Raw genomic sequence first — 25,259 nt, 5'->3', positions numbered from 1 at the left:
TTATGTCTGCTGAATGATGAAGTCACTCGATGTCCAGAGTATCCTAGTCCAAGTTACTGCCCATTTCATAGATGTGAAAGCTGAGGTTCGAAAATATTAAGCACCAGGACCAAAGATACATACACACTAATAAGTAAGTGACACAGGTACACATTTGAATTAAATTCCAAATGACTCTAAAGCTCTTTTCACTCAGGGGAATGATGCCTCCTTAAAACGTGAGGAGCTCCCTCCCTCCAGGGTGAAGGCCAGCTTCTTCAGCCCTACACCAGCGGTGCTTTCCTTACCCCCTTGTCTCTTGCACATTATATATTCCCAGTACCTCACAGCTCCCCAGACTTCATGCTGTTTTGTGTCTTTACGGCTTTGCACAGATCTTCCCTCTTGCCTCATCTTTTGGGAGACACTGTCCCTGATGCCAAGGGCAGAGGTCGTCAACCCTCTGTTACTATTGCTGTGCTTGTTTGTCCACACACTTCTCTGTCCTACTGCACTATGAGTGCCCTATGACCCGTGTTAGGTTCCTCCTTACACCCCAACACCAAACACACTACCAGCTGGGGCCACGGGAGTGCCTGATGACTGTGAACTGAAGGCCCAGGTCATAGAAACACCAGCAATTCCAGAAGGCAGGCGGGCAGAGAGCACTTACAGTACCACAGACAGGAAATGGGCAGGGCAAGGACAGGAACATCTCCTCCCAAAAAGCAAAAACTAATAAACCTTGATGCAAAGAGGTGAACCAGGAAAAGGGTAGTTAACAGTATGAATAATGAAAAAGGTGAGCAGAAGCACAGTAACTTAATGTGCACACTTTTTCCATATAAATTATTCCTTTATCCTCGTCTAGTCAACTTTCTTCCTTTTTGTTTTTACACGTAAGAACTTCCTAATAAGCATGCGTATGTGTGCATGCGCACATACACACGTAAAGACATATAAACATACACATTCATAAACAGAATTAAGGGACAGAACTGTAAGCAGATGTATTCAGTCAGGTTTTCATTGCATGTGGTAATACTTTGGAGCTATTATTTGAAGAAAAGAATGGCTGAAGATACATAATAAGCTGCATTATGAGGGTCTACTCTAATGCTCTCTGCTACCAGTTTCAAACGTGCATTAGCAGAAAAGATGACATACCTCTATCTGCCTCCCACAAAAGTTACATATAACTTATCAACATAAAAAGATAACTGAAATTATTATTGTTAGTCTATTGTAAACATATAAAACTACTTACTAATTATCAAGGACAAATGATTCAAGGCTTCATCAATGAATTTTTCAATTTATCAAACAATTTTTTCAATTGTTGAAAAAGGCAGTTATTTAGAGGCAATTAAAATATAAGAATCTCAAGATTGTTAGACCTTTAAAATTAAAAAGTAAACTGTTATTAAGGTGAAGCTCTTTGTCCTTGACCAGGAACAGTCATGTTAGAGCTTTGTTTGGTCATAAGAATGTAAACTAGTACCTACAGGAAGTTACTTACAATTCCAACTCTTCAACTTTCTTAAATATTCCTTAAATCATAGCAGATTCTTTGCCACAGAGAATTAGCGGTCAGCACAAAAAAGAAAAATTAAAGTGAAATGAACTATATTCTACTATTGCTCCAAGAGATCACAGATAAGTTGGAGCAAAGAAAACACAAACGCAATCTTTATTTAAAACACAAATGCAACCTTCATTTAAAAACAAACAAAAGCAAAAACCTACTACATTCAAAAAACAATTCAGACTCTGAATACCTACTATGAAACAAGGCACTAGTGTTTAAAATGTTATATACAGCCTGCAATAGAGGAATTATGCCTACCTCTACCCACTTACCATTCATCACAAAACAAACTTTCAAATGACAGGATTGTCTGGTCCACGAGTTTCGTTCCTACTGACTCACTTAACTCACAGAGAAGAGGAAAACAGTGTTTTCATATTTGCAAGCTAGTGCATGACATTAAAAAAAATCAGGGCTCTCTAACCATAAGAGGCGGCACCAACATTCAGCAGGTTTTCAGCACAGCAGATAATTTTTTAAGTGAGGTTTTGGCAAAGTACATTTAAAATAAAAAATTCAACAAAGCGTAGTAAAATATTTTACTCTTAGTGACTGTAAAGATGACACTCTTCATCTAAGCCCCGATAATGTTTCTGTCCAAACAGTTTTACTTGAACCACATGACAAAATATTTCCCAGAAACTCTGCCACTGCTTTCTTATAGAGTTAGCCCTCAGGATTGAATGCTGTGCGTACAACAGGCTCAAAGGAACACTGCTCATGAATGAAAAGCAGGGGTCCCCTTTTTCATCCTTTAGCTGATTACTGTGTTCAAGAGTTCCCACACCTTATCCTGCCACCTCTCTTACTCTCTGAAACTTACCATCAAGCCTATCTCCAGTCTGCAGGGCCTTCCCCAGGGCCTTCCCCAGGCTTCACGGTGGAAGACTGGAAGTAAGGACACGAGAAATGAACTAAGGACATGAAGCTGATGCCTGTAAGATATCCTGTCATTCTTCTGAAGTCACAAAATATCCAAGGTAAGAATTATAAAACAATACATAAGATACACAGCTCCCTCCTCATAGCTTGAGAGAATAAGTAGAAAAACAAAACCTAATTTTTCTCTTGTTTAAACAGATAATCAATGAACATTATCATCCGTTACTGAGGCCCTAACTTCAAAAGAGACCAAAGTGTCAATTGCAATATAAAGAAAGCCCGTTCACCAAAGGGACTAGAAGTTTCCAAAAGCGACAACAGGAAGGCTTCCAATATTTTCTACACATTTTCATTAGCTGGGCACTGGCTGTATTAGCAAGGCGGAGGATCCAAGCCCAAAGCATCTAATACAAAAACTATTCAAAGGAATCTTACTTTATAACCACTGTAGAGGTACTACTGAGGAAGTGCCTCTTTAGCGAGCAGGCCTTGAGGGAGAAAAGCTTTAAAGGACCACACCAGATAGAGGTGGTGATTCAGAAGGATGCTAATCTAAAAAAAAGATCAATTGTGTTTAACACATTAATAGAATTTACCTAAGAATTCAATTTTTGTTCTTTGCTTGTGTTTTTGAGGTCAGGGTGGGGGGGTTTGGGGGGGTGGGAAGCTGGGGACTGAACTTGGGAACCCCATATGCGGGAAGCAAGAGCTCAACCACTGAGCCTCCTCGGCAGCCCTGAGTTGTTGTTTGTTTGTTTTTTCGGGAGGCGCTGGGGAACCCGGGACCTCCCAAGTGGAAAGCAGGTGCCCAACCGCTTGAATCACATCTGCTCCAGAATCTGATTTTAGGAATCCTGAGTTTGAGATAAGACACTGATTTTTTTGTTCCTTAAATTTCTACCTAATCATTTTTTATTAAAAAAAATCATTAACATTGTACTTATATCTCATGCCATCAACATTTAAGTTTCCTGGTAATCCCTGTTTTGTTCTCTATGGCATTTGACAATCTATAGTATTACTAAACGGGAATTGCACAATCTACAAATATTGTGAAACAGTGAAAGAAATTTCAAAGTGTTCTGAATAATATGTACAACAGTCTGGACAATTTCCACATACTCTTGGCTACTTAAATAACTCTTCTAATTAGGTCATAATTAAAGAGTATCTCATTATATTATAATTTTGTTTAAAATGGCTTCCATCCCTATACTGGTATGGTCAAGGGAAAATTTATATAATTTTACCATTGCTCTCTACAACTACTCTAGGCATAGTGGTGTGGTCCTTTAAAGCTTTTCTCCCTCAAAGCCTGCTCACTAAAGAGGCTCTTCCTCAATACCTCTACGGGCATAGTGTTCTATCTCATTTAGAAAACCTAAGAAATTTTGATTTCTAGTATAAATATCCAAGTTAATTAGGAGTATGAATACACATATTCCTCTGAAATAATTCTTTAATCAATGAAAGACTAAAAACTTCTGAATTGGAAATTGTAAAGTTTTTCTTTTCCAGGTACTGACTCTTAAATTCTATCTTGTAAAGAAAAATGATAATGTTTCACAACTACAATTTAAGTGACTTGTATACCATTTTAGATAAGTGATAATTAAATGACTCAAATTATCATTAACCATTAGACCAATTACAACACAGGCCTGCTAGCGTATTTTAACATATTAAACAATGATCAACTTTTTTCTTTTCATTTCTAACATGTAACTTTTAAAGACCCATAGTTAGTCACTCTTTTAGACATAATCAGGAGCTGGAAATATTTTCCCCTCAAGTGTTTCCCCCTCCTTCCCTCACACAGGAAACAAGCCAATTTGGAGTCAGACACTTAACTGAGGGTAACATGAAACGCGCTTAAGGAAGCTCCCCAGGGAAGCACTGTGGAAAGATGGTGGACTAGGAAGTCCAGGAATCAGCTCCTCTACCAGGACAACTATGACATAAGCAGGCACTGTCTGAATGAACTATTTTGAAACTCCAGAGTGCAGGAGAACACTGTACGGCATCCAGGGAAGAGCAGGAGGAAATTATTTACCATAATTTACCAGCTATCTACACATGGCAGTTACTGTCACCAACCCCCACTCACGCAGAGCAGTACCCCCACTCTGGCATGGCTTCTCCAAGGTCCGGGGTAGGCATGGGCCAACTGCTGATCACAGCTTTTGATGATTAGCTGCTTTGGATCACTGGGGCACATGGCTCTGAAGGTGGCCATTGTTCCAACCCATCTCAGACAAGGCAGCAGAAGAGACTTAAAGATGGTATGCCCTTCAGAGCTGTGTGTAAGGGTAAGGTCACATTGGGAAAATAAGAATAGAACTACATTAGGAAATAGGAATTGCAAGTGCCTTCAGATGAATAAATAAATAACTTAGGGCTGCTCCCAAGAAGAGTGCCAATAAATAACTTAGGGCTGCTCCCAAGAAAAGTGCCAATAAATAACAGGACTGCTCACAAGAAAGGGCTTTTAAAAAAGAAAAAAAAAAAAGATACGCTATCTTCAGCTAACCACAGTGTTCCGCTTCTGTGCCTGCTTGCTTGCTCACTTACTAATAGCCCCCCCCCCCTCCTGAAAGGCTATAAAAACACCTCTTCCCTTAGACTAGGGCTGCTCTCTCCTCTGCGTAGGATGAGGCAGTCACCACGCAGCTAATAAAACTCTCAATTGGAACTTTATTCAAAGTGTGAGTCTGGTCAATATCGCTGGTCTCTAACACTGTGGAGAACAGGTGGAGGGCAGTGGCTGAGTCAAAGTGCAGCTTTGGGGAGTGGTGAAAGAAGCGCCTGGTGCCCTTTCTGGCCCCTCTCAGCCCAGCACTGTCCTGTAGATCCCTGATCTTGTTCCAGCTGGGAAACAACGACTTGAGAAACTCCTTTCCAGCAAGCACTCCCTCTCAGAATTTGCCCTCTAGGCAAAAGGAGTTTGAGAAAACTATAAAGCAGAGTCCAAAACCATTGAGGTAGACAACCTGGGGCAAAGGCTTACTTGCTTTAAGTTTGGAAGTGCAACACCCAGGAGAGGGAGAAGGTCTGTTTCCTGGGAAGTAGAGGAGATCCTAAGGCCACTAGCAAGTAGAAGGCAAGAACAAGACACAGGTCCAGAAAGGACAAGGAGGACAATGTGTTTTTACATACGTCTTTATAGCAGGGCTGACACTAAAGAAAATGTCTTATCACCAGTTGGTTAAAAATTCAAGAAACAGACATCTCAGAGTAAATCTCGGAGTTAATATTTTAAAATATTAAAATATACAAAAGATTACAAGGCAAACAAAGAAACAGGAAATGATGGCCCAACCAAAGGAAGAAGATAAAAATCCAGAAAACATTAAAGACGACAAGACTGTGGACATACTGGACAAAGATTTTAAGAAAAATCATCTTCAATATTTACAAGGAGATGAAGGAAAATACAGAGAAAGAACTTAAGGGTATCAGGAAAACAATGAATGAACGATATGAGAATCCCAATAAAGAGACATAAATTTGAAAAAGGAACCAAACAGAACTACTGTGGTTAAAGACCATAATAACTGTTACGAAAATTTCCAAGAGTGTTTCAAGAGCAGATGGGGGCTGGCAGAAGAAAGAATCCACAAACTCAACAACAATACAAGTGAAACGAGTCAGGCTGTGGAGTAAAAAGAAAAAAAAATTATAAGAAGTAAAAATATTGAGAGACGTCTGGGACCCCATCAGAGTACCAATATCTGCATTATGGGTTTCCCAGAAGGAGAAGGTAACAGGGCAGAAGGAATAGTCAAAGAAATAATGACAGTAAACATGCCAAACTTAGCAAAAGACGTGAATATGCACATCCAAGAAGCCCAGAGAACACCAACCAGGACAAACTTGAAGAAAAATATGCCCGTCACACATTGACTAAACTGTCAAATGTGATGGACAAGGCGAAAGTTCTGAAAGCTGCAAGAGAAAAGCAACTTGTTATGTATGGAGTGCCAGTTAGATTAAGGACAGATTTCTCATCAGAAACCAAAGAGGAAAGAAGGCAGTGAGTTGAAATACAAAGACTTTTATATCCAATGAGACTTTCTTTCAAAAATAAGGGAGCAATTAGACATTTCCAGATAAACAAAAGCTGAGGGAATGCATCAGCACTGGACCTGTCTTACAAGCAGTGCTAGAAGCAGTTCTTCAGACTGAAAGGAAAGGACACCAAAACAGCATAAAGAAATAAAGACTTCCAGTAAGGATAACCATAAGGGAAATTATAAATGCCAGTACAATTACATTAATATAGATTGTTACAGATTTAGGAAATTAAATTTTAACCCCATGGCAGCTTCAAGGAGAATATATGAAAATACATATCCAGATAAAATTGAGGAGGGACTCAATATGGTACAATACAAAAAAATTAAATAAATATGAAAGTAGGTATTAATGGAAGTGAGAGACAAAAAAGATATAAAGACATACAAAAACTAAGTAGCAAAGAGAAAGTACATGGAAACCGCATATCCAATAAGGCCTAATAACTAGATTATATAAAGAAGTCCTTCAACTCAACAACAAAAAGACAAACAGCCCAGTTAAAAAATAGGCAAATGACTTGAATAGACATTTCCCCAAAAAAGATACACAAATGGCCAAAAGGCACATGAAAAGATGCTCAACATCATTAGCCCTTAGAGAAATACAAATCATAATCACAATGAGATATCATTTCACATCCACTAGAGTGGCTACTATTTTTAAAAAAAGGAAAGTCAACAAGTGTTGGAGAGGATGTGAAGAAATAGGAACACTCATTCATTGTTGCTGGGAGCATAAGATGGTACAGCCACTGTGGAAGTGCTTGGCAATTCCTCAGAAAGTATAGAATTACTCTATGATACGGCAATCCCACTTCTAGATATGTACCCAAAAGAACTGAAAGCAGGGACACAAATAGTTATTTGCACATTGATGTTCATAGTGGCATTATTCACAATTGCCAAAAGAGGGAAGCAACCCAAGTGTCCATCAACTGACAAATGGATAAACAAAAGGAGGCATATACACACAATGGAATATTATTCAGTTGTAAAAAGGAACTGATATGTTTAACAAGATGAATGAACCCTTAAGACATCATGTTGAGGGAAATAAGCCAGACACAAAAGGGCAGATTTTGTATGATGTCACTGATACAAATAATTGGAATAAACAAATTCATAGATTCAGAATCTAGAATATAGGTTACCAGGAGACAGGGACAGGGTATGGAATAGGGAGACACTTTCTCTTTGGGTCAATGGAAAACTGGTAATGTTTGGTTGGTAGTACAACATTGTGAATGTAATTAACAGCACCGAAATAAATATTTGAATGTGGTTAAAAGGGGAAATGTTAGGTTGTGTATATATTACTAGAATAAAAATTTTTTTAAATCCATGGAACTGCACAACACAGTGAACTCTTAAGTAAAGTCAGGGACTATCATTAATAATATAATTACTAAAATGTATTGTCATCACTTATAACAAGTGTACCATATAAATGCAAGCTGCTAGTAATAGAATGGTATATACATTAACTTTTCTGCATTTCACGCATGATTTTTCTCTAAACTCACAACGTCTCTTAAATAAAAAAGTCACAGTACCTGTGATTGGCATTTGGGTTGGTGTATACTCAGGAGACCTGAATCTCTGAACTGTCCATGTGACAGCCAGGCCCTGGGCCTCAGCAGACTTGTAGCTCCTACCCTCTGGTTTCTTGGACTTACCCTGGCCAGCTGACAGGGAAGTGAAAAGGGTCAACCATCACACCAGGGAGCCAAGAGTATCTACAGCTGCAAGCAGGAGAACTGCATCCATCATCCATGTGGAATCCCCTCTTGATGTAGAGGGGGACTGGACATAGCCATCCCACGTCCACAAGACAGAGGAACAGAGTATGGATTGAAGTGGACTTACTGTGCTCTGCTGGGGAACTATTGTGATTAGTAAGGGAAGAAATTGTAGTAGTGATATGGAGAGGGTGGCCATGGTGGTTGCTGATGGTCGGGAGAGGGAAGAAGAGATACAGTTTTGGGGCATTTTCAGGATTTGGAGTTTTCCTAGATGGTGCTTTTATGACTCACAACCAGAAATGGGGAATTACAGAATTAGGTGACTAAATTAAAGTATAGCAATTTGTCAAGGCTAGTTGAAGCCAATACAATGTTTCAGAACAGCTACCGCAAATAATTTAGGTCAAGTCTTAAAAAACTCAGAGATTTCTGTTATTCTGAAATTAATTATCCATCGTTTTACATTAAGTAGGCCATCCCTGGCACTTTTACAATCCTTTGTTAACAAGTTCTTTGTCACAGGACTGAAATCTCCATTTTGCTGGTCTGTGATTAGCATTTTCCAGAACAGGTAAAACAGTGAAGCATGGGGTGGTTCATCTAAAGTAAAAAAATAATCCTATTCCTAACCTTCCCAAAACAATTTAAATTTAAGTTACTTAAGTTCATGATCCTAATTATTGTCCTACTCTAATTCAAACTTTTCTGAATATCTTCTGACAAAAAAATAAGTCACACAGACAGCTGCAAAATGTATAATCAACTACTGAGGTTTTTTTTATCTTAATGTTTGCACATAAATTTAATAGCTGAATAATTAATTCAACAAAAAATATATTGACACTTTCTATTTATAGAGTCCCTTTAGGTTCTGTAAGACATCTGAGTAAGATAAAAGCCTTGAGTCAAGGAGCTGACAAAACAAATATACAAATAATTATACTACAAAACCTAATATAAGTGCCTTAGAGAAAGTTTAGAAAAATACCACGGACCTTTAGAGAAGAGAAATGACAAATCTGTTTTGAGTCAAAGAAAACAATGTGAATCAAGGCATGGGCAGATGGGGGTGAACAAGGAGCATGTTTAAGAAGCAATGAAGGAAAGCTTGGCTAAAGTCCACTGCACAGGAAGGAAATAAGACTCCAGAACTAAGCTGGGGCCACACTGCCTGCAAAGGGCTTTGAAGGCAGGCTGAGGACATAAAATAAAGCTACTGCGTGTCGCTGAGCTACAAACAAGACTGTGACTCATGGGAATAGAAGAGTAACTAACAAAATGAGCTATCTGAGAGAGCAGGAAATAATAATCCACAAAAGGGAATAGGGAAGGTCTGAAACAGGAGTCAGTGGGAATGGAAAGATGTTGTAGACATAGAATCTACTGGCTTTGGTATTCAGGGGCAATGAAGGGATGGAAGGAATCAGAAGATAATGCCATTTTGAATTTGGATGGCCAGAAGAGCATAACTACCCTAGTAAAAATAGGGAAGTCAAGGGGAAGAATTGAGCTTTTTGTATTGATTAGTTTGGAGAAAGGATAGTACAAATATGACCCTGGTCTGGACATGTTAGATCTGAGAAATAGGCACAAACACTTGGCACACAATCAGAAATATCAGTAGAGAACAGATGACTATTCCAGAATGTGGTCAAGATTTCAGGCATCTCCAAACAGGGTAGTTCAAGGAGTGTGAGTGAGTAAACAAGACAAAGAATAAAACCAAAAGTAAAGACAGAATTTTGGAGAATTACTATACTAGAGAATGGGAAAAAGAAGACCCAATAAAAGTGACTATGGTCTGAGGCAGGACAAGGACCAAAATGCTAATAATAGCTAGAATGTCTGATGAAGAGTTGAAAAAGGAGGAGCTGTCATTACAGTGTCAAACACAGAAAAGGACCCAAGAGGGGTACTGAGAAAAATAAGAGGCCATGGGATCTGGCATTGAGGAGTGCATTGATTTTTAAGAAGTCAGGTGGCAAGAGTTTGGGAAAAGAAGCAGGGAGGAAGACTGATCTTCTCAGAAGCCTGGCAGTCTTCGAAAGGGTTAATAAGAAATAGAAATCTTCATGGCAAAGAACTACACGGAGCTTCTAATGTAAACCCAGTAGTGTGCTGGTACACTGACTCCTCAAGAGAAAAAAAAGAAAAATCCCTTGTCTATAGGATCTGATGATTGCCATGGCTAAATACTCCCACCATGACTAATTTCAGCCAACAGTTGGCAAAATTCCTGAAAACTTAGCAATGGTTTGCCAGTACAAGACAAATCTAACACACTACTGCAAACCACCTCTTTTAAGGTCTACTCTGTAACTGAGCAATTCTTATTATGTGGCAGCTTACACTAAACTCAACTGATATTTAATCATTCTCTGGAACAACCTTGCAGCAATTCACAGAAGTCTAGCCTACTCTTGTTACATTCAGCTTTCTCAAATATATTGCAACTGAAAAGGGTCGGATGTCGAGAGCAAAATGGCATGTCTGTCTTCACTGAGAGTCACAAAGAAAAAGAAAATAATCAACATGCTCCAAAGAGCCTTGAGATGACAGTTTTATAATTGTTTCCTTTGTTAATGTCATCTCCCCATCAAAACCTGAAATGTCATGAGAATAGGGAACTTTCAAGACCTCTTTTTCCACAAGGCATTTCATTCTTGGGATACTTCTACGGTTAACCAAATCAAAACAAAACAAAACAAAAAAAACTGAGTTCTGTGTCAATGACAGGATTAAATACTAAAGTGTCAGTTAGAATAAGCAAAAGAAATGAGAGCCAAACACATCCCACCCAAGTCCTGACCCCAAGAAGCAGCAGCAGATCTATGGGGAAAGCTCCTGACACTAGGGAGCTCCAAGGCTACCTGCTAACGGTGTGCGACCTCCCAGTCACAGTTTCAACAGGAAAACGTGAACAGTAGTATCTGCTACACATGGTGGATCTTGGGTTTAATCCTGCCTAGCATGGGGGAGCCCCAGCAGGAGCAGGGACTTACAAATAGGCCCCTCTCTGCTTGCTAGCCGTACCAGCTTGGATGATGGGCACGGCTCAAGTGCAGTGCCAAGAGTCCCAGGGCCCCCCTGGCACACAACCCCCCCCCCCCATCTAGGGGCTCTGCTGGTCAGCTGCTAAGGATCTGTTATGGTCTACCCCCAATGACCTCCAGCCATCTTTCAAAGCCAAAAATGCCTTCCCAGGTCATGCCCTGGATTCCCAAGGCCCACACAAACATCAAGACCAAAAGTCTACCTGAAAGCAGGCTCAGACATAGCCAAAAGTGTTTGGCTAGATGGGAAAGAGCTACCATTTAGGTTCCTACTTGTGTCCCTGTGACGTTCAGCATTCCACCTCAATGTAACAAGGAAGTTCATCAACAAACCAAAACAGAACACACGTTCCTCAAGCAAACAAAACTTCAGGGAAGAACCTAGCTGCTGGTATTTCACAACTTTTGCCCTTGGCATCATTCCAACCACCCGTCTTCCTGGCACTCCATGTTATCTTCTATCATTTAGGCTTTGTTTCACGGGCAAATTTCTCTAGAAATCTGAAGTAGAACCGTTATATAAATAATTACATAAAAACTTAAATCCACATGGGGGAAGCACAGAAGTTTACTTTCCACAGTAAATGACCAGCCTTGAGAAATAAGGCAACAATGTTCACACCAATTTAATTCCTCCACTGATTAGCTACTGTTCATCTACTAATAAGCGCGTGAAGTTAGTCACATATAAAAAAGAGTAAACTGTATTTGTATATCAAATAAGCATCACATTAGACATCTATTCTCCAGTTTCCACAAAGTTCTCGACATGAACGTGTCTTATTCAGAGAATGTCACCCTCTCTCTCGCTCCAGTAAAATCAGAACTAATCACGGACACACGGACACACACACACACACACACACACAAACAGGGGGAAGGAAAGTTGGAAGCGAAGGAACATCCCTCTCTGAAAGATCCCTTTTGCCCTTCACGATCTTCTTTCTGAAATGTCCTGTAAGCTGAACGTTTTCTGAACCCCAAAGCCCTAAGCCCCCACCCCCTCTTCCTCCCCTTCGCCCGCTCGTCGCCGGCCGCGGCGCCTGCCGCCCCGGGAGCGCGCCCCTCCTCGGCCGGGGAGCCCGGGGAGCCCGGGGAGCCTCGGGGAGCCTCGCGGGGAGCCTCGGGGAGCCTCGGGGAGCCCGGGGAGCCTCGGGGAGCCTCGCGGGGAGCCTCGGGGAGCCTCGGGGAGCCCCGGGGAGCCTCGGGGAGCCTCGGGGAGCCCGGGGAGCCTCGGGGAGCCTCGGGGAGCCTCGGGGAGCCTCGGGGAGCCCGGGGAGCCTCGGGGAGCCCGGGGAGCCTCGGGGAGCCTCGGGGAGCCCGGGGAGCCTCGGGGAGCCCGGGGAGCCTCGGGGAGCCTCGGGGAGCCCGGGGAGCCCGGGGAGCCTCGGCGCCCGGCGCGCACCTGCGGAGAGGGGCGGCCCCGCGGCGGGCTCGGTGCCCCGGCCGTTCCCCGTGACTCGCGGTCAGGTGCAGGGCCGGTCACCGCCCGCGGGGCGCGCGAGGGCAGGGCGGGGGGTCCAGGGCCGCCGCTGCCCCCAGAGAACGAGCCGGGCCCGGGCGCCGGGCGCCCCCGCCTCCGCCGCGCGGCCGGCGTCGGCCTCTGCCCGGCTGGGGCCCCGGCTCTGGCGAGCGCCCGCCCGGGCTGCGCGGGGCCGGGGTTCTTCGTCCCTCGGGCCGCCGGGCGGGTTCGCGCCGGGGCCAGGCTCGTCGCCAGGCGAGGCAGGGACGCCCGCTGCCCCCCGCCGGGCCGGGTTCGCGGCACACCCGAGCGCGCTCACCTCTCCACAGCGTCGGCCGAGTCCGCCTCCTCCTCGGCCGCCATGGCCGCCGCCGCGCGCACGCCGAGGCGCCCCGAAGCCGGCTGACAGGCCGACTGGGCGACGCCGCGCCGCCCGGCCCTTAAGGCCGCCCGGCCCGCGCATGCGCCATCCGCTCGCCCGCGCCCCCGCGCCGCTCGCCCGCGCTCTGCGCGTGCCCGGCCGCCACGCCTGCGTCATCCAGCCCGGCGTGCCCCTGCGTGGGCCCAGGTCAGGTCAGTCCGCCCAGAGGTGGCGTTGTCCCGCCCGGCAGAGTCGTGTGTGGTCCTTTCAGGAACGACCGTGCCACCCGGCGGGTAGTGACCACCGGCGCTGGGTGCGGGGCGCCGGACAGGTATGTGTCCCTCGCCTGGGGACCCTGCCTGGAGGCTTCGATAGCGTCGGATGGACGCGGCTGTGGCGAACGGAGAGGCGGTCATCGTGGTGCTGCTTGGCGAGTGGGCGGCGGTGGGGGGGGCGACACCCTGGACCCTGCAGGCGGTCGGGATTTCCTGGCATGAGGGCGCCAGCAGCTGGTACAGAAGTTCCCAGCCCCAGGAGGGGCCCTGTGGGGCAGTCACAGACCCCCGCCCGCTTTCTCTTGTGTCACTGTTTCCATTCCACAGCCGGGGGGAGATATTAGGTCTGTGAAAGGGCTTGACCGGGCTTTGAACTCGAACTAGCAGCCCCAGCTGCCTCTCAGGGTGGGAACTCTCAGTGGCACGCCCCCTCCCCCTGGGTTATAAAAATGCCCCGTCCTTGTCAGCACAGATTTGTCCTCCCCCTCCAAGAAGGGGGGCGTGAGGAGCTGCCATCCGCGGACCTGAGCTGAGCAGTGTGGCCTCCCCAGGAGACCGGCCCCAATGGACTCTCTTCCCCTGCTCTTTTGGACCCTCTGTGCTGTGCATGTGTGTTAAGTTTCTGATGTGCGTGAGCCTGCGTTCTGATGTGCGTGAGTGTGTAGCACACTCACTCCACAGTCCCTTCCCTCTCAGCTCCCCGACCCCCCAACCCGGCACTCTCTCTATGGAGGTGGGAAGGGGTGATGAGAGCCATGTTTAGGTACTTAAGAGTTCTTGAAGGGGAATCCCTATCGTAAGTGTCAACATTTCTGAATCCGTTGTGGTGCCCTTGAGGCATCAGGTGCATAGCTGCTTTTGTAATTATATTCGTCCCCACCATCCATCCGCTCATATTTGCTGTGTGCCTACTGTGTACTCACTGTTGCAGGAGCTGGGAGCACAGTGGTGTATGGAGCCTACGTTCACAGATCAACCTTTATTATAGATTCGGTTCACTGGTCACCTTCCCTGATTCTCCTCCTCCCTCCCTGCAGCCTCCTTTGTCTCCTCTGAGCCCCTATCACCTATTTCACACTCAGATTCTCATCTCAGCCTTGTGTAATTCTTATGGCCTTTTAATGAGCATTGAGTGTCCTTCAAACTACACTGAATGTATCTTCATGCTAAGAATGGTGTCTTCTGTGGTTAAAAACAAAAAGTCACTCATTATCCCCTCGGGCATAGTTGTATCAATAAATATTTTTTATTGTATTTGATCATATCTAATCTATAAAATATCTTAGGGAGCATCAGGACATATAAAAACATGTTTCTGGGAATTCATGGTGCTGCCACAGACTTGTGCATCACAAAAACTAACCCTGTACAATTTTCACCTCTGAGAGCACGTTTATCATAGGAGCACCTCGATATTGGCCAGAACTGTTGTTGAGGACTCCAGGCATTGGAGTATTGTATCCATTCCAGTGGTACTAAGTCCAGTGACAGATCCCTAGTATGTGGCAGTGACTCCTGCAAAACCTTTGGAAAGTCTCTTTCCCTTTTGCCCCAAAGAAAATTATTTTTTTTCTTTTTTCTGGTTTTTCTGTTTGTTTTCCTTTTGCTTTATATTCACCCTTACGCCCTCACCAAGGCAAGTTCATAGCCTGCTCTGCATGCTATTCTCCAGGTCTGTGGCACCCAAAGAACTGAAAGCTGCTGTTATACCACCAAGAACCAAGTGCACCATACCGGGGGCCGACTGCAGTCCCACTGATTTCAAGACTGGGTTTGGTTTCTAATCCCCACCAGTGGTTCCCCAGGGGAAGTGCTGAGGACCCCTGTGGCCATCACAGAGGCGTGGGCCTTTATCACAAGTTTGCTGAGCAAGCACTTGCACACCAGAATGAAGTGAGGGCATGAAGGAGGGAAGTTTCTGAGAGCCTTGATGGCCTAGCTGCCCTCAAAATGGTTATGAAGAAGTAGTATAGTCAAACAAAATGTCAAAGTCCACGTGGCCAAGAGATAATAGGAAAGACAAGATATGGTGGGGGAAAGGCCATAGACATTAATCAGCTGTAGGACCTTGAAAACAAATCACATGATGAGGGCTTCTCATACGCTAATCTGCATGCAAACATTCTATGGGTCTTGTTAAATTATAGATTCTGACTCCATAGGTTTGGATTGTGGCCTAGGATTCTCCATTTTTAACCGCTCCTGGTGGTGTACATGTTCCTGCTGCCAGTCAGCAGACTACGTTTTACATAGTAAAGCTCTAGAGCAACACTATTCACGAGCACTTTCTGCAATGATGGAAATGCTCTAGAAGTTTCCAAATAAACTAGAAATCTGGAAATGTTCTGTCTAGAGAATGAAAGTTTGAGGAGAGGAAGGAAGGTTATGAAGAGCCCATGGAGAGAGAGAGCTAAGACATCAAAGAGAAATGAGTCAATTTTCCCTGGGTTTCTGTAGTGCTTTGCTTCTTGGGATACCCAACTGCAGTATCCATGTCTTTCTCCATTGGCTCTAGAAAACAATAGGTGTGAGGGAGGAGCCAGGCATAGATATTTAAGGAGGCAAATAGGAAGTCAGAAAGGCAAACAAGGGAGTTGTGAGGCCTGCACCCAAGGCTGGCAGTGAAGTGTTGGGGAGAGGCTAGCGACTTAAGGGCCCATGGTTTAAAGAACATGTATGAGGGTAAAAAATGGAAGATGGAGAATTTGTGGTCTCCTTTACTCCTACAAAGTACAAACATCCTTGCTGGCCCTGAAATGGTAGGAATACCACCACCTGTAGCAGACATTTGCTATTTAGTCTCCCTAGTCCACCTACCCATAGGTGGGGCTCATAATCTCGGGGAGGCCAGTCACAGTCTTTCATCAAGGGTTTCAAATTGAACCTAAGAAAAGAAGGTGAGCCTGCTAATACAGGAGACCAGGTGCTTCTACAACTGCTGGCCTGAAGGAGACAGCTTGTCTGAGAAACCTAAGCTGATGTTAGGGAGATTCTAGCCTGTGAACCAGTGGGGCAAACCAAAGTGCTCAAGCTCTTGGCTCAGGTCATTACTGAAGCCCAGCTGTGTTTTTCCTCTAAGAGCCAATAAATTGCACTTTGTTGCTTAAGCTAGTTCTGTTTGGGTTTCTGTCATTTGCAATCCAAGGATCCCAAATTACTACGCTATCGTATTATAATTTGGAGCTCCCAAGGAGTACTGAAGATCTGACCCCATACACATTGGCAGATCCCTAACAAATAAGATGAGGCCGTAAAGGAGAATGGATTTGTCATGGTCTCTTATCTCGTTGATGAGTGTGGCTGTGCTGGCAGCATGGTATGCATAGAAATACAGTGTTGAGTGACATCTTAAAGATCTGCTGCACCAACTTCAAAGCCAAGAGAGGAATCTTTTCCACATTTCCAAACAAATGATCCAGCAAATAAAGATAATTATACCCAATATTTGTTTTCCTCTTCCCTACTGACATCATCCCAATTTTATTCAGGATACAAATGTGTTCAGTTATAAAACTGTGCCAGAGGACTTCTGAGAAGATGGCAGAGTAGGGAGCTGCAGGGCTTATTCTTCTTCCAGAAACAGCTAGTGGACAGGCAGGAACTGTCCAGAACAACTGTGCTGGGGTTCTGGAGGCCAGGGAAGTACTGTGCATCATCCATGGGAGAACAGGATGAAAAGACTGAGAAACCATGATGAAAGACTAGGTAACTCGCTCAGCTGCAGCTGCTGGTGCTCATCTCCTGAGATGGTTGGGTCCAGTTCCTGCTTTGCAGGCTGCTGTGGGCTAGGATAGCTGTAGTAGCCCTCCTCTCTAAGAATGGGGGGTGGGGGAGTGGGGTTGAGGGACAACACATGGCTTAGTACTGATCCAGGTATTGTCAGGTAAATTTAGACCACTGGGTCCCACTACTTTACCCTATCCCAGAGAGATACCCAGTGACATGGTTGTGATATGTGTCAGAGGTGGAGCTGGCAGAAGGGCTACAAATACCCTGCCTACTTAGGGCTGCAATGAATAGGGCTGGAGGGAATAGGTTGCCATCTGCTGGACAGACCAGGAAGCACAGCTTCAGGGACCTGGAAAGAAAGACTCTGGATATCTTTTCTGACCCTATCCCCAGGGGCCTTTGGAACTTGTCTGTGCCACCTGAGTGGGTCTCTGCCCTATTTTGGCTGGGAAATACTGATGAACCAAGTGTCAAAGAAGAAGTTACCAAACCCAATTGGTAACAAAATCCTACACAAGAGAACAACCGACCTTCAGAATAAACTCATCAAGATAATCACTACGAAGATGCCATGTATAGGCTGGTGATTGTTATGAATAAATGTCTATCCAACAACAAAAAAAAGATAATCAAATGCCCACATAACAGCAAAAAATTACGAGCCATAAAGAAATAAAAGATATGGCCCAGTAAAAGGAACAAATTAAAAAGTTGGAGGAGATAACAGCCATTATAACAACCAATCAAACATGTTCAAACAACTCTCCTAAATCAATTGAAGGAAATGAAGGGAAATATGGCTAAAGGGATAAGGATATTAAGAAGACACTGGATGAGCAGAAAGAAGAATTGTGAAAGCATGTGAAGGAAAATAACAGCTCTTATGGGAATGAATGGCACAATAGATGGCATTAAAAATACAATAGAGGGGGAAGCGGCTGTGGCTCAATCGGGCTCCCATCTACTATATGGGGGGTCCTGGATTAGTGTCCCGCGGCCTCCTTGTGAAGGCAGGCTTGCCCACACGCTGAGGAGAGTGCTGGCCCAGGCACTTTGGAGTGCTGCTGACCCACAGGCACCACGGAGAGCTGGCTTAACAAGGTGATGCAACAGAAAGGGAGACAAGCAAAAAACACAGAAGAGTGTGCAGTGAATGGACACAGAGAGCAGAAAACAAGCCGCAGGGTGGGGGGAATAAAAATAAATACACAGAAGAATGCACAGCAAATAGACACAGAACAGACAGCAAGGAAAAAGCCATGGCGGGGGGGGGGGGGATAAAAAAATACAATAGAGGCATAGAACAGCAGATGTAAACAAGGAAGAGAAAGGATCAGTGAGCTAGAAGACTGGATGTCCAAAATAGAACAGAAAGAACAGCTAGAGAAAAGAATGGGAATATTTGAGCAAGGTCCAAGGAATTGAGTGATAGCACAAAACACACAAATGTGTCATAGGTATTTCAAAAGGAGAAGAGAACAGAAAAGGGCCAGAAAGACTGTTTGAGGAAATAGTGGCCAAAAGTTTCCCAATTCTTATGAAAGACATAAATATACATGTTTAAGAAGTGCAACATACTGTAAACAAAATAAATCTTAATACACCTACTCTGAGACACATACTGATTATACTATCAAACACCAAAGATAAAGAGAATTCTGAAAGCAGCAAGAAAAAAGCCATTCATCACATACAAGGAACAGTCATTAAGATTAAGTGCCTATTTCTCATCAGAAACCATGGAGACAAAGACATTGTATGATATATTTAAGATAGTGAAATAGAAAAACAGCCAGCCAAGAATTATTTTTTGGGTAAAACTGTCCTTCAAAAATGAGGGGGAGTTAAAATATTCACAGATAGAGGCTGAGGGAGTTCATTAACAAGAGACCTGCCCTATAAGAAATACTAAAGGGAGTTCTGAAGGCTGAAAGGAAAAGATAGGAGAAGTGAGGCTTGGAGGAGAGTGTAGAAATGAAGATCATCAGTAAGTGTAACTAAAATGGTAAAAAAGAGACAAAAATAAGATATGACATATAAAAGCCAAAGGATAAAATGATTGAAGTAAATACTGCCTTTACAACAATAACATTGAATGTTAATGGATTAAACTCCCCCAATCAAAAGCCACAGATTGGCAGGATGCATAATCCAGCAATATGTTCTTTACAAGAGACTCACCTTAGATCCAAAGACATAAAAGATTGAAAATGAAAGACTGGAAAAAAATATTCCACCCAAAGGGTAGCCGTACTAATAACAGACAAAATAGACTTTAAATCCAAAAATGCTGTAAGAGACACAAAAGGACATTATATGTTAATGAAAGGGTCAATCCACCAAGAAGAAATAATAATCATAAATATTTATGCACCTAACTAAGGTGAATTTTAGGAAATACATAGGAAAACACTGGCAAAACAGAAGGGAATAATAGACATCTCTCTAATAGTTGGAGAATTCAATATATCACTCTGATCAATAGATAAAACATCTAGACAGAGGATCAATAATGAAACAGAGAACTTGAATAATATGAAAAATGAACTAGACCTAACAGACAGGTTAAGTCTGTTGCACCCCAAAATAGCAGGATATACATTCTTCTCAAGTGAACATGGATCGTTCTCCAGAAGAGACCACATGTTGGATCACAAAAAAATTTCAATAAATGTTAAAAGATTGTAATTATACAAAGCACTATCTCCAGTCATAATGGAATGAAGCTGGAAATCAATAATAGGCAGAGAACTAGTATGGCAGTTTGAGATTATTTATGAATTTCAAAAGAGATTATGTTTATAAACTGGTCTGTTCCTCTGGGAGTGATACCCTTTGATTGTATTAGAGTCAGCTGAGATGGTTTTGATTAAATTATGTTAAGATTAAGGCTTTGATTCAACCACATTATTAGAGTGCCTTCCTCAGTAGAGTGTAACTCAGTTTGATTCCTTACCCCCTTCATGGGCTATATAAACAGACAGTCAATCAAGGAAACACATAAAAATAGATACATAGAAGAAGAGAGATGGCTCCATAGATGCACCAGAGGCCTGCGGAAGAGAGATGAGCCATTTGCCTGATAGTTTACAACTGACCATGTGAAGAGAACAGAGCAGCTGAGGAAAGAGGAAGGCTGAACCCTAGCAGATGTCACCTGCCATCTTGCCTCAACACATGGCAACGGAGTTTGGTAAGGAAATAAACCTTGAGTTGGACTCTTGAGGGCCTTGTAACTATAAACTTTTACTCCAAATAAATACCCTTTATAGAAGCCAACCGATTTCTGATATTTTGTATCAGCACCCCTTTGGCTGACTAATACAGGTGGTATATGGGGAAAATAGACCCTAATGCAGACTATGGATTATAATTATCAGAAATATTTTAATATTTTTTTGTCAAGTGTAATAAAGATACCACACCAATGCTAAGCGTAAACAGTAGGAGGCATAAGGGATTTGGAGTTTTTCTTTTTGGAGTAATGAAAATGTTCTAAAATTGAACATGGTGGTAAACACAACTCTGATTATACAGAGAGCCATTGATTGTATAATTTGGCTGAACTGTATGGAGTGTGAATATAACTCAATATAACCTCTTAAAAAACTAAAAGATCATGGAGAAAATAAAATTTAATTGACTAATTATTAAAATGCAGTTTATCAGACTTTGTGAGTTGTAGCTAAGCTTCTACACACAGAGAAAATGTATAGCCTTAAGTGCGTATGTTAGGAAAAAAGAATATCCAGTTAAGGACCTGTGTGTCTTAAGTATCAAACTTAAGGAAATAGAAAAAGAACAGCAAATTAAACCCAAAGAAAATAGAAGAAAAATAAATCATAAAAGCAGAAATTAATGAAATGGAAAACCAGTATACATCAGAGAGAGTAAACAAAGCCAACTTTTTATTATGGTAATTAAAGATTGACATGCAGTGGTAAGAATACAGAGCGATCCATGTACCTATTATCCAGTTTCCCCTTGTAACCTCTGGCCAGAATTTAATACAACGTCACAACCAGAATATGGCATTTGTACAGTCAGGGTACATAACATTTCCCTCACCACAGGGTCTCCCAGGTAGCCTTCTGAGCCACACCCACTTCCCTCCACCCCTTAACCCCTGGCAACCATGATCTGGTCTCCATTTCTGTTACTTTTATATAAATTGAATCATGCCATGTGTAATCTTTTGGGATTGACTTTTTTCTCTCACCATAATTGCCTGCATATTCATCCCTGTTACTGTGTTTATCATTAGTCTATTGGTTTTTATTTCTGAGTAATATTCCGTGGTTAGATGTATACCACAGTCTAACCATTCACCTGTTGAAGGACATCTGGGTGTTTCTAGGTTTCAGATATTACAAAAAGAGCTTCCATAAACATTTCTATATAGGTTTTTGTGGGAACACTAGTTTTTATTTCTTTGGGATAAAAGCCTAGAAGTGCCATTGTTAGGTCATGTGATAGTTGCATGTTTGGTTTTGAAAGAAACTGTTAAACGGTTTTTCCCGAGAGCCTTTACCATTTTACATTCCTTTCAGCAATGTATGAGCGATCAAGTTTCTCCACATCCTCATCAGCATTTGGTGTTGTCTCTCTTTTTTAATTTAGTCATTCTGTGGTTTTCACTTGAATTTCCCTGATGAATAGTGATGTGACTATCTTTTCATGTGCTCATTTGCCAGCTGTATATCCTTTCCAGTGAAATATGTCATGTCTTTTGCCCATTTTCTAACTTGAGTTTTGGGACGTCTTTATGTTCTCTAGATACTTGTCTTTTGTCAGATATGTAGTTTGCAAATATTTCATCTTCTTCACATGGGCTTTTGTAGAACAAAAGTTTTTGGTTTGATAAAGCCCAATTTATTGATTTTTCTTTTTATGGATCATGCTTTTGGTGTTAGGTCTAAGAATTCTCTGCCTAACCTTCAATTTCCAAGATTTTCATCTATGTCTTTTTCTATAAGTTTTATGGATTTTTATGTTACGTTCCATTTCTGTGTTAATTTTTGTATGTGATATGAAGTTTAGGTTGAGGTTCATTTTTGTATGTCCAGTTGTTCTAGCACCATTTGTTGACATCACAAATAGTTTCTTTTAACATATTACTAAGTAGCCTGTTTTGCTGTTCTAAAGGATGTAAGATGAATGGAAGATGATAGATATTTTTCATGGTAATGAGACTTGTTGTAGAAGTGGAGATGCAATGCCCAAATCGAGAAGAGACTTCCTGTTTCAGTTGCTGTGAATGCTGCAATGGAACAGCTTCCAGCTTTCAGGTGCTTCTGGGAATGCTTCAGCTCTGAGGGCTACCTGCCCTTCTGGGAAAGACAAAAGCATATCTAAGGATGGCTGGAGGCAGAGGTAGAAATGCTCCACCATTCTTACCCAAATTGGGTCAGCTCCAAGAAGCCATTTTTGTAACCAGAGCTCTCTGTGGCGGAGGCCTTTGCGTCTGTCTCAGGGCTCCACTTCTGCCTTCCTTCTTTCCACAGAGGTTGATCTCAAGGGCACTCCCTGAACATTAAACTCTGGCTCAGATACTGCTTTTTGGAGAACCCAAACTGTGATACTTGTTTCCATTTTTTTTTTAATGATACATATGAAATTTGGCTTAAATATTGAGAATGGTGAAAGAATTATTTATAACTTGATGGTTTTTATACTATTACAATAGGACTTAGTTACCTCAGAGAAACTTCCACCAGAAGTCTACTCTCATAACACACTGCTGCAAAAGAGGAAAACAAAGCGGAAAAGTGGGGAAAGGGCAGATATCGGTGGTAGAGGTAGCACAGACATGTATGTAAAAGAAAGAAAAGGGACATTGAAACTGAAAGAGTGAGAGTTTTGCGATGCTGTCCCCTCCTCTGTCACCGCTGTTTTATGATGCCAACACTGTAAATAGAGGAGCTCCAAGTCTCTCCACCAACATGAGATAAAAAATCAGATGTCATGACCCTTGAAATAATACCCAGGTTTGTACCTGGTGTCCTTCGTGGTTTTCATAACTCCTTAGGAAGCCCTGACTTAGACTGGGAAGAAAGCCATAGAAATGATTGTCCAGGTTCAAGCTCTAATGCCACTGGGGGTGGGGATAGGAAAGATAGAGGCCAGAGGGGCTAGCATTCGAAATTCCAGTCATGTCCTCAGGCCCCAGGGAACTTAAAGTGTTTAGGATTTGGGGAGAGAATTTTAAGAGTATTCCTTCCCTCCATTTTTCATCTCATTTGGAACAATAGAAGAGCCTTGGATTTTTATTTTCAGCAGAATCAGGTTTTAGAAAAGTGTTTTTTCACACTGTATTTTAGATCTTTTAACTTTTATATCTTTTTTGGTTTTTTTCTTATATGATCAATCCATGCTGAAATAATAGGCATCCTCATAAAATAAGAAAACTGTTTCCCTTGAAAATGTTGCAATTGAAAATGTCAGTCACCTTTCAGTTGTTGAGCTTCCAAGAGCATCACCCATCTATGTAGTCATTATTTATGCCACTGAACATTTGTAACAGAGACAGGTTTTCACAATAGCAGAAATAAAGTGTTTATATCTATAATTCCCTCTAACATTAATGTTGCCTGTTTATCTGACCCCTCACACTTTAAAAATGCATTCTTCAGTTTAATCAGTTTATTGAATAACCATTTTATTTAGTCTGCACTTGTGGCAGAGAACAAACAGTAGTTCATGTTTTGGATCTACTACATTTCCTGACAAGTGGGAACTGTCTGTCTGTAGATAGAATAAATATTTGATTCTTAGTAGTTCAGCAAATTGCCTATTTAGCTTTAGCTCCGCAGGGATGCACAGAGTGAGCAATCTTCACTCATCACTGATTCCACACTGAAGTACACTATGAAGTTTGGGAGTTGGAAGAACTTTGTGTGGCATGAATGAGTGAGCAGTTAATTAAAATGCCGGTCTGTCAGCTCTGTGGCTGGAGTTGGATCATGTTGGTTCATGACAGCTAATTGTTAAATATTCAGAAATTTTATGAGCTGGTTGTTAGACTTTAGAACTTTGAAATTAGCCATAGCAGAAGTGTTTAATCTACAGAATTTGGCAATTACTTCAAATCAGAGGTATTTTTGTTGTTGTTTTTTGAGAGTTGTTTTACAAACACACCACTGACAATTCTACTTCAGTGTAGGAGAGTTACAAAGGAGATAGCAGACAAAGAATTTAAGGTTTCACAGGACAAAGTGATTAAACACGAATAAACTAAAAATACACAAAGAGATGGAAGACCAGGGTGTAACAATTTCCCACATAGGTGCACAGATAGAGTGAAGTATATTTAAGCATTTGGAAGATAACAGAGACCTGTCGGAGACCAGGCATTTGTGGTCATGACTTCTGGAAGTGAATCTCGAGTACAGTTTGCTGTTCTTTTAGCTGAAGTATACAGAACCAGTCATAACGTTATGTTCCTTACAAAATGCACACACCCGTGTAATCCCCATCCCAGCTATTAAACATGTTTTGAAGGTGAAAGAGGGACACTGTTTGGTAGAAAATAATGGAGTAGACGATCCAGAGAGGCGTGCCACAGGAGAGAGGACTTTCTCTGTCGCAGCTATTTTAGCTTTGAGAATTGCAGTTATTACATATGATCTCCTCTTGTGATGGCCAGGTTATGGTGTCCAGTTGTTTGCTCAGGCAAGCACAGGCCTGATTGTTACTCTGTGGCTATTTCATGATTTTAAATTGTATCATGACTGATGACATCTGCAGTCAACACAGGAGAGTGCCTCCAGCAGTGAGAGATGTCTCATCCAGGCAGCTGAAGGCCTTAAAGGGAGAACTGACAACTTCAGCAGGCTGCAAGAAGAATCGTCTCTACTTTAGCCAGCCAGCTTCTCTTGAAGAAGTCATCAAAACCTTCTTCAAAGCTCCCAGCTTGGGGCCTGCCCTTTGGAAAGTGGAGTTGCCAATCCTCACAGTCGTGTGAGCCAGTTTCTATAATATTTACGTATTTTATATATATATATCCTGCTAGTTCTGTTTCTCCAGAGTACCCTGATTAATACAACCCTGCTCTGGTCTTGAAGTTTATGTTTATTTTATTTTGTTACATTCTACAAATGTGATACACTAAAT

At 42.4% G+C, this 25,259-nt stretch overlaps 1 protein-coding gene across 3 annotated transcripts in view; it reads right to left on the bottom strand.

Moving 5' to 3' along the window:
* ABHD5 (abhydrolase domain containing 5, lysophosphatidic acid acyltransferase) overlaps window positions 1–13,284 on the bottom strand; it is a 47,761-nt gene extending 34,477 nt beyond the window's left edge. The window contains exons 1-2 of one of the 3 annotated variants that reach the window (XM_058288762.2): window positions 13,102–13,245; window positions 2,391–2,455 (exon numbers count right to left, since the gene is read on the bottom strand). Coding sequence is in view for 2 of the 3 variants with exons in the window: in XM_058288760.1 (XP_058144743.1) it covers window positions 13,102–13,145 (44 nt within the window). In the remaining variant the exon portion in view is untranslated. Of the gene's footprint in view, window positions 1–2,390; window positions 2,456–11,523; window positions 11,564–13,101 lie in introns of those variants that run through there. The other 2 variants (XM_058288760.1, XM_058288761.1) reach the window with 2 other exon arrangements.
* Between the last annotated feature and the right edge of the window lie 11,975 nt (window positions 13,285–25,259).

Source organism: Dasypus novemcinctus, chromosome 26 (genome assembly GCF_030445035.2).
Source record: "Dasypus novemcinctus isolate mDasNov1 chromosome 26, mDasNov1.1.hap2, whole genome shotgun sequence".
Lineage (NCBI taxonomy): Eukaryota > Metazoa > Chordata > Mammalia > Cingulata > Dasypodidae > Dasypus > Dasypus novemcinctus.
Note: the sequence above shows the minus strand (reverse complement) of the source record. Positions and strands in the feature narration are given on the sequence as shown.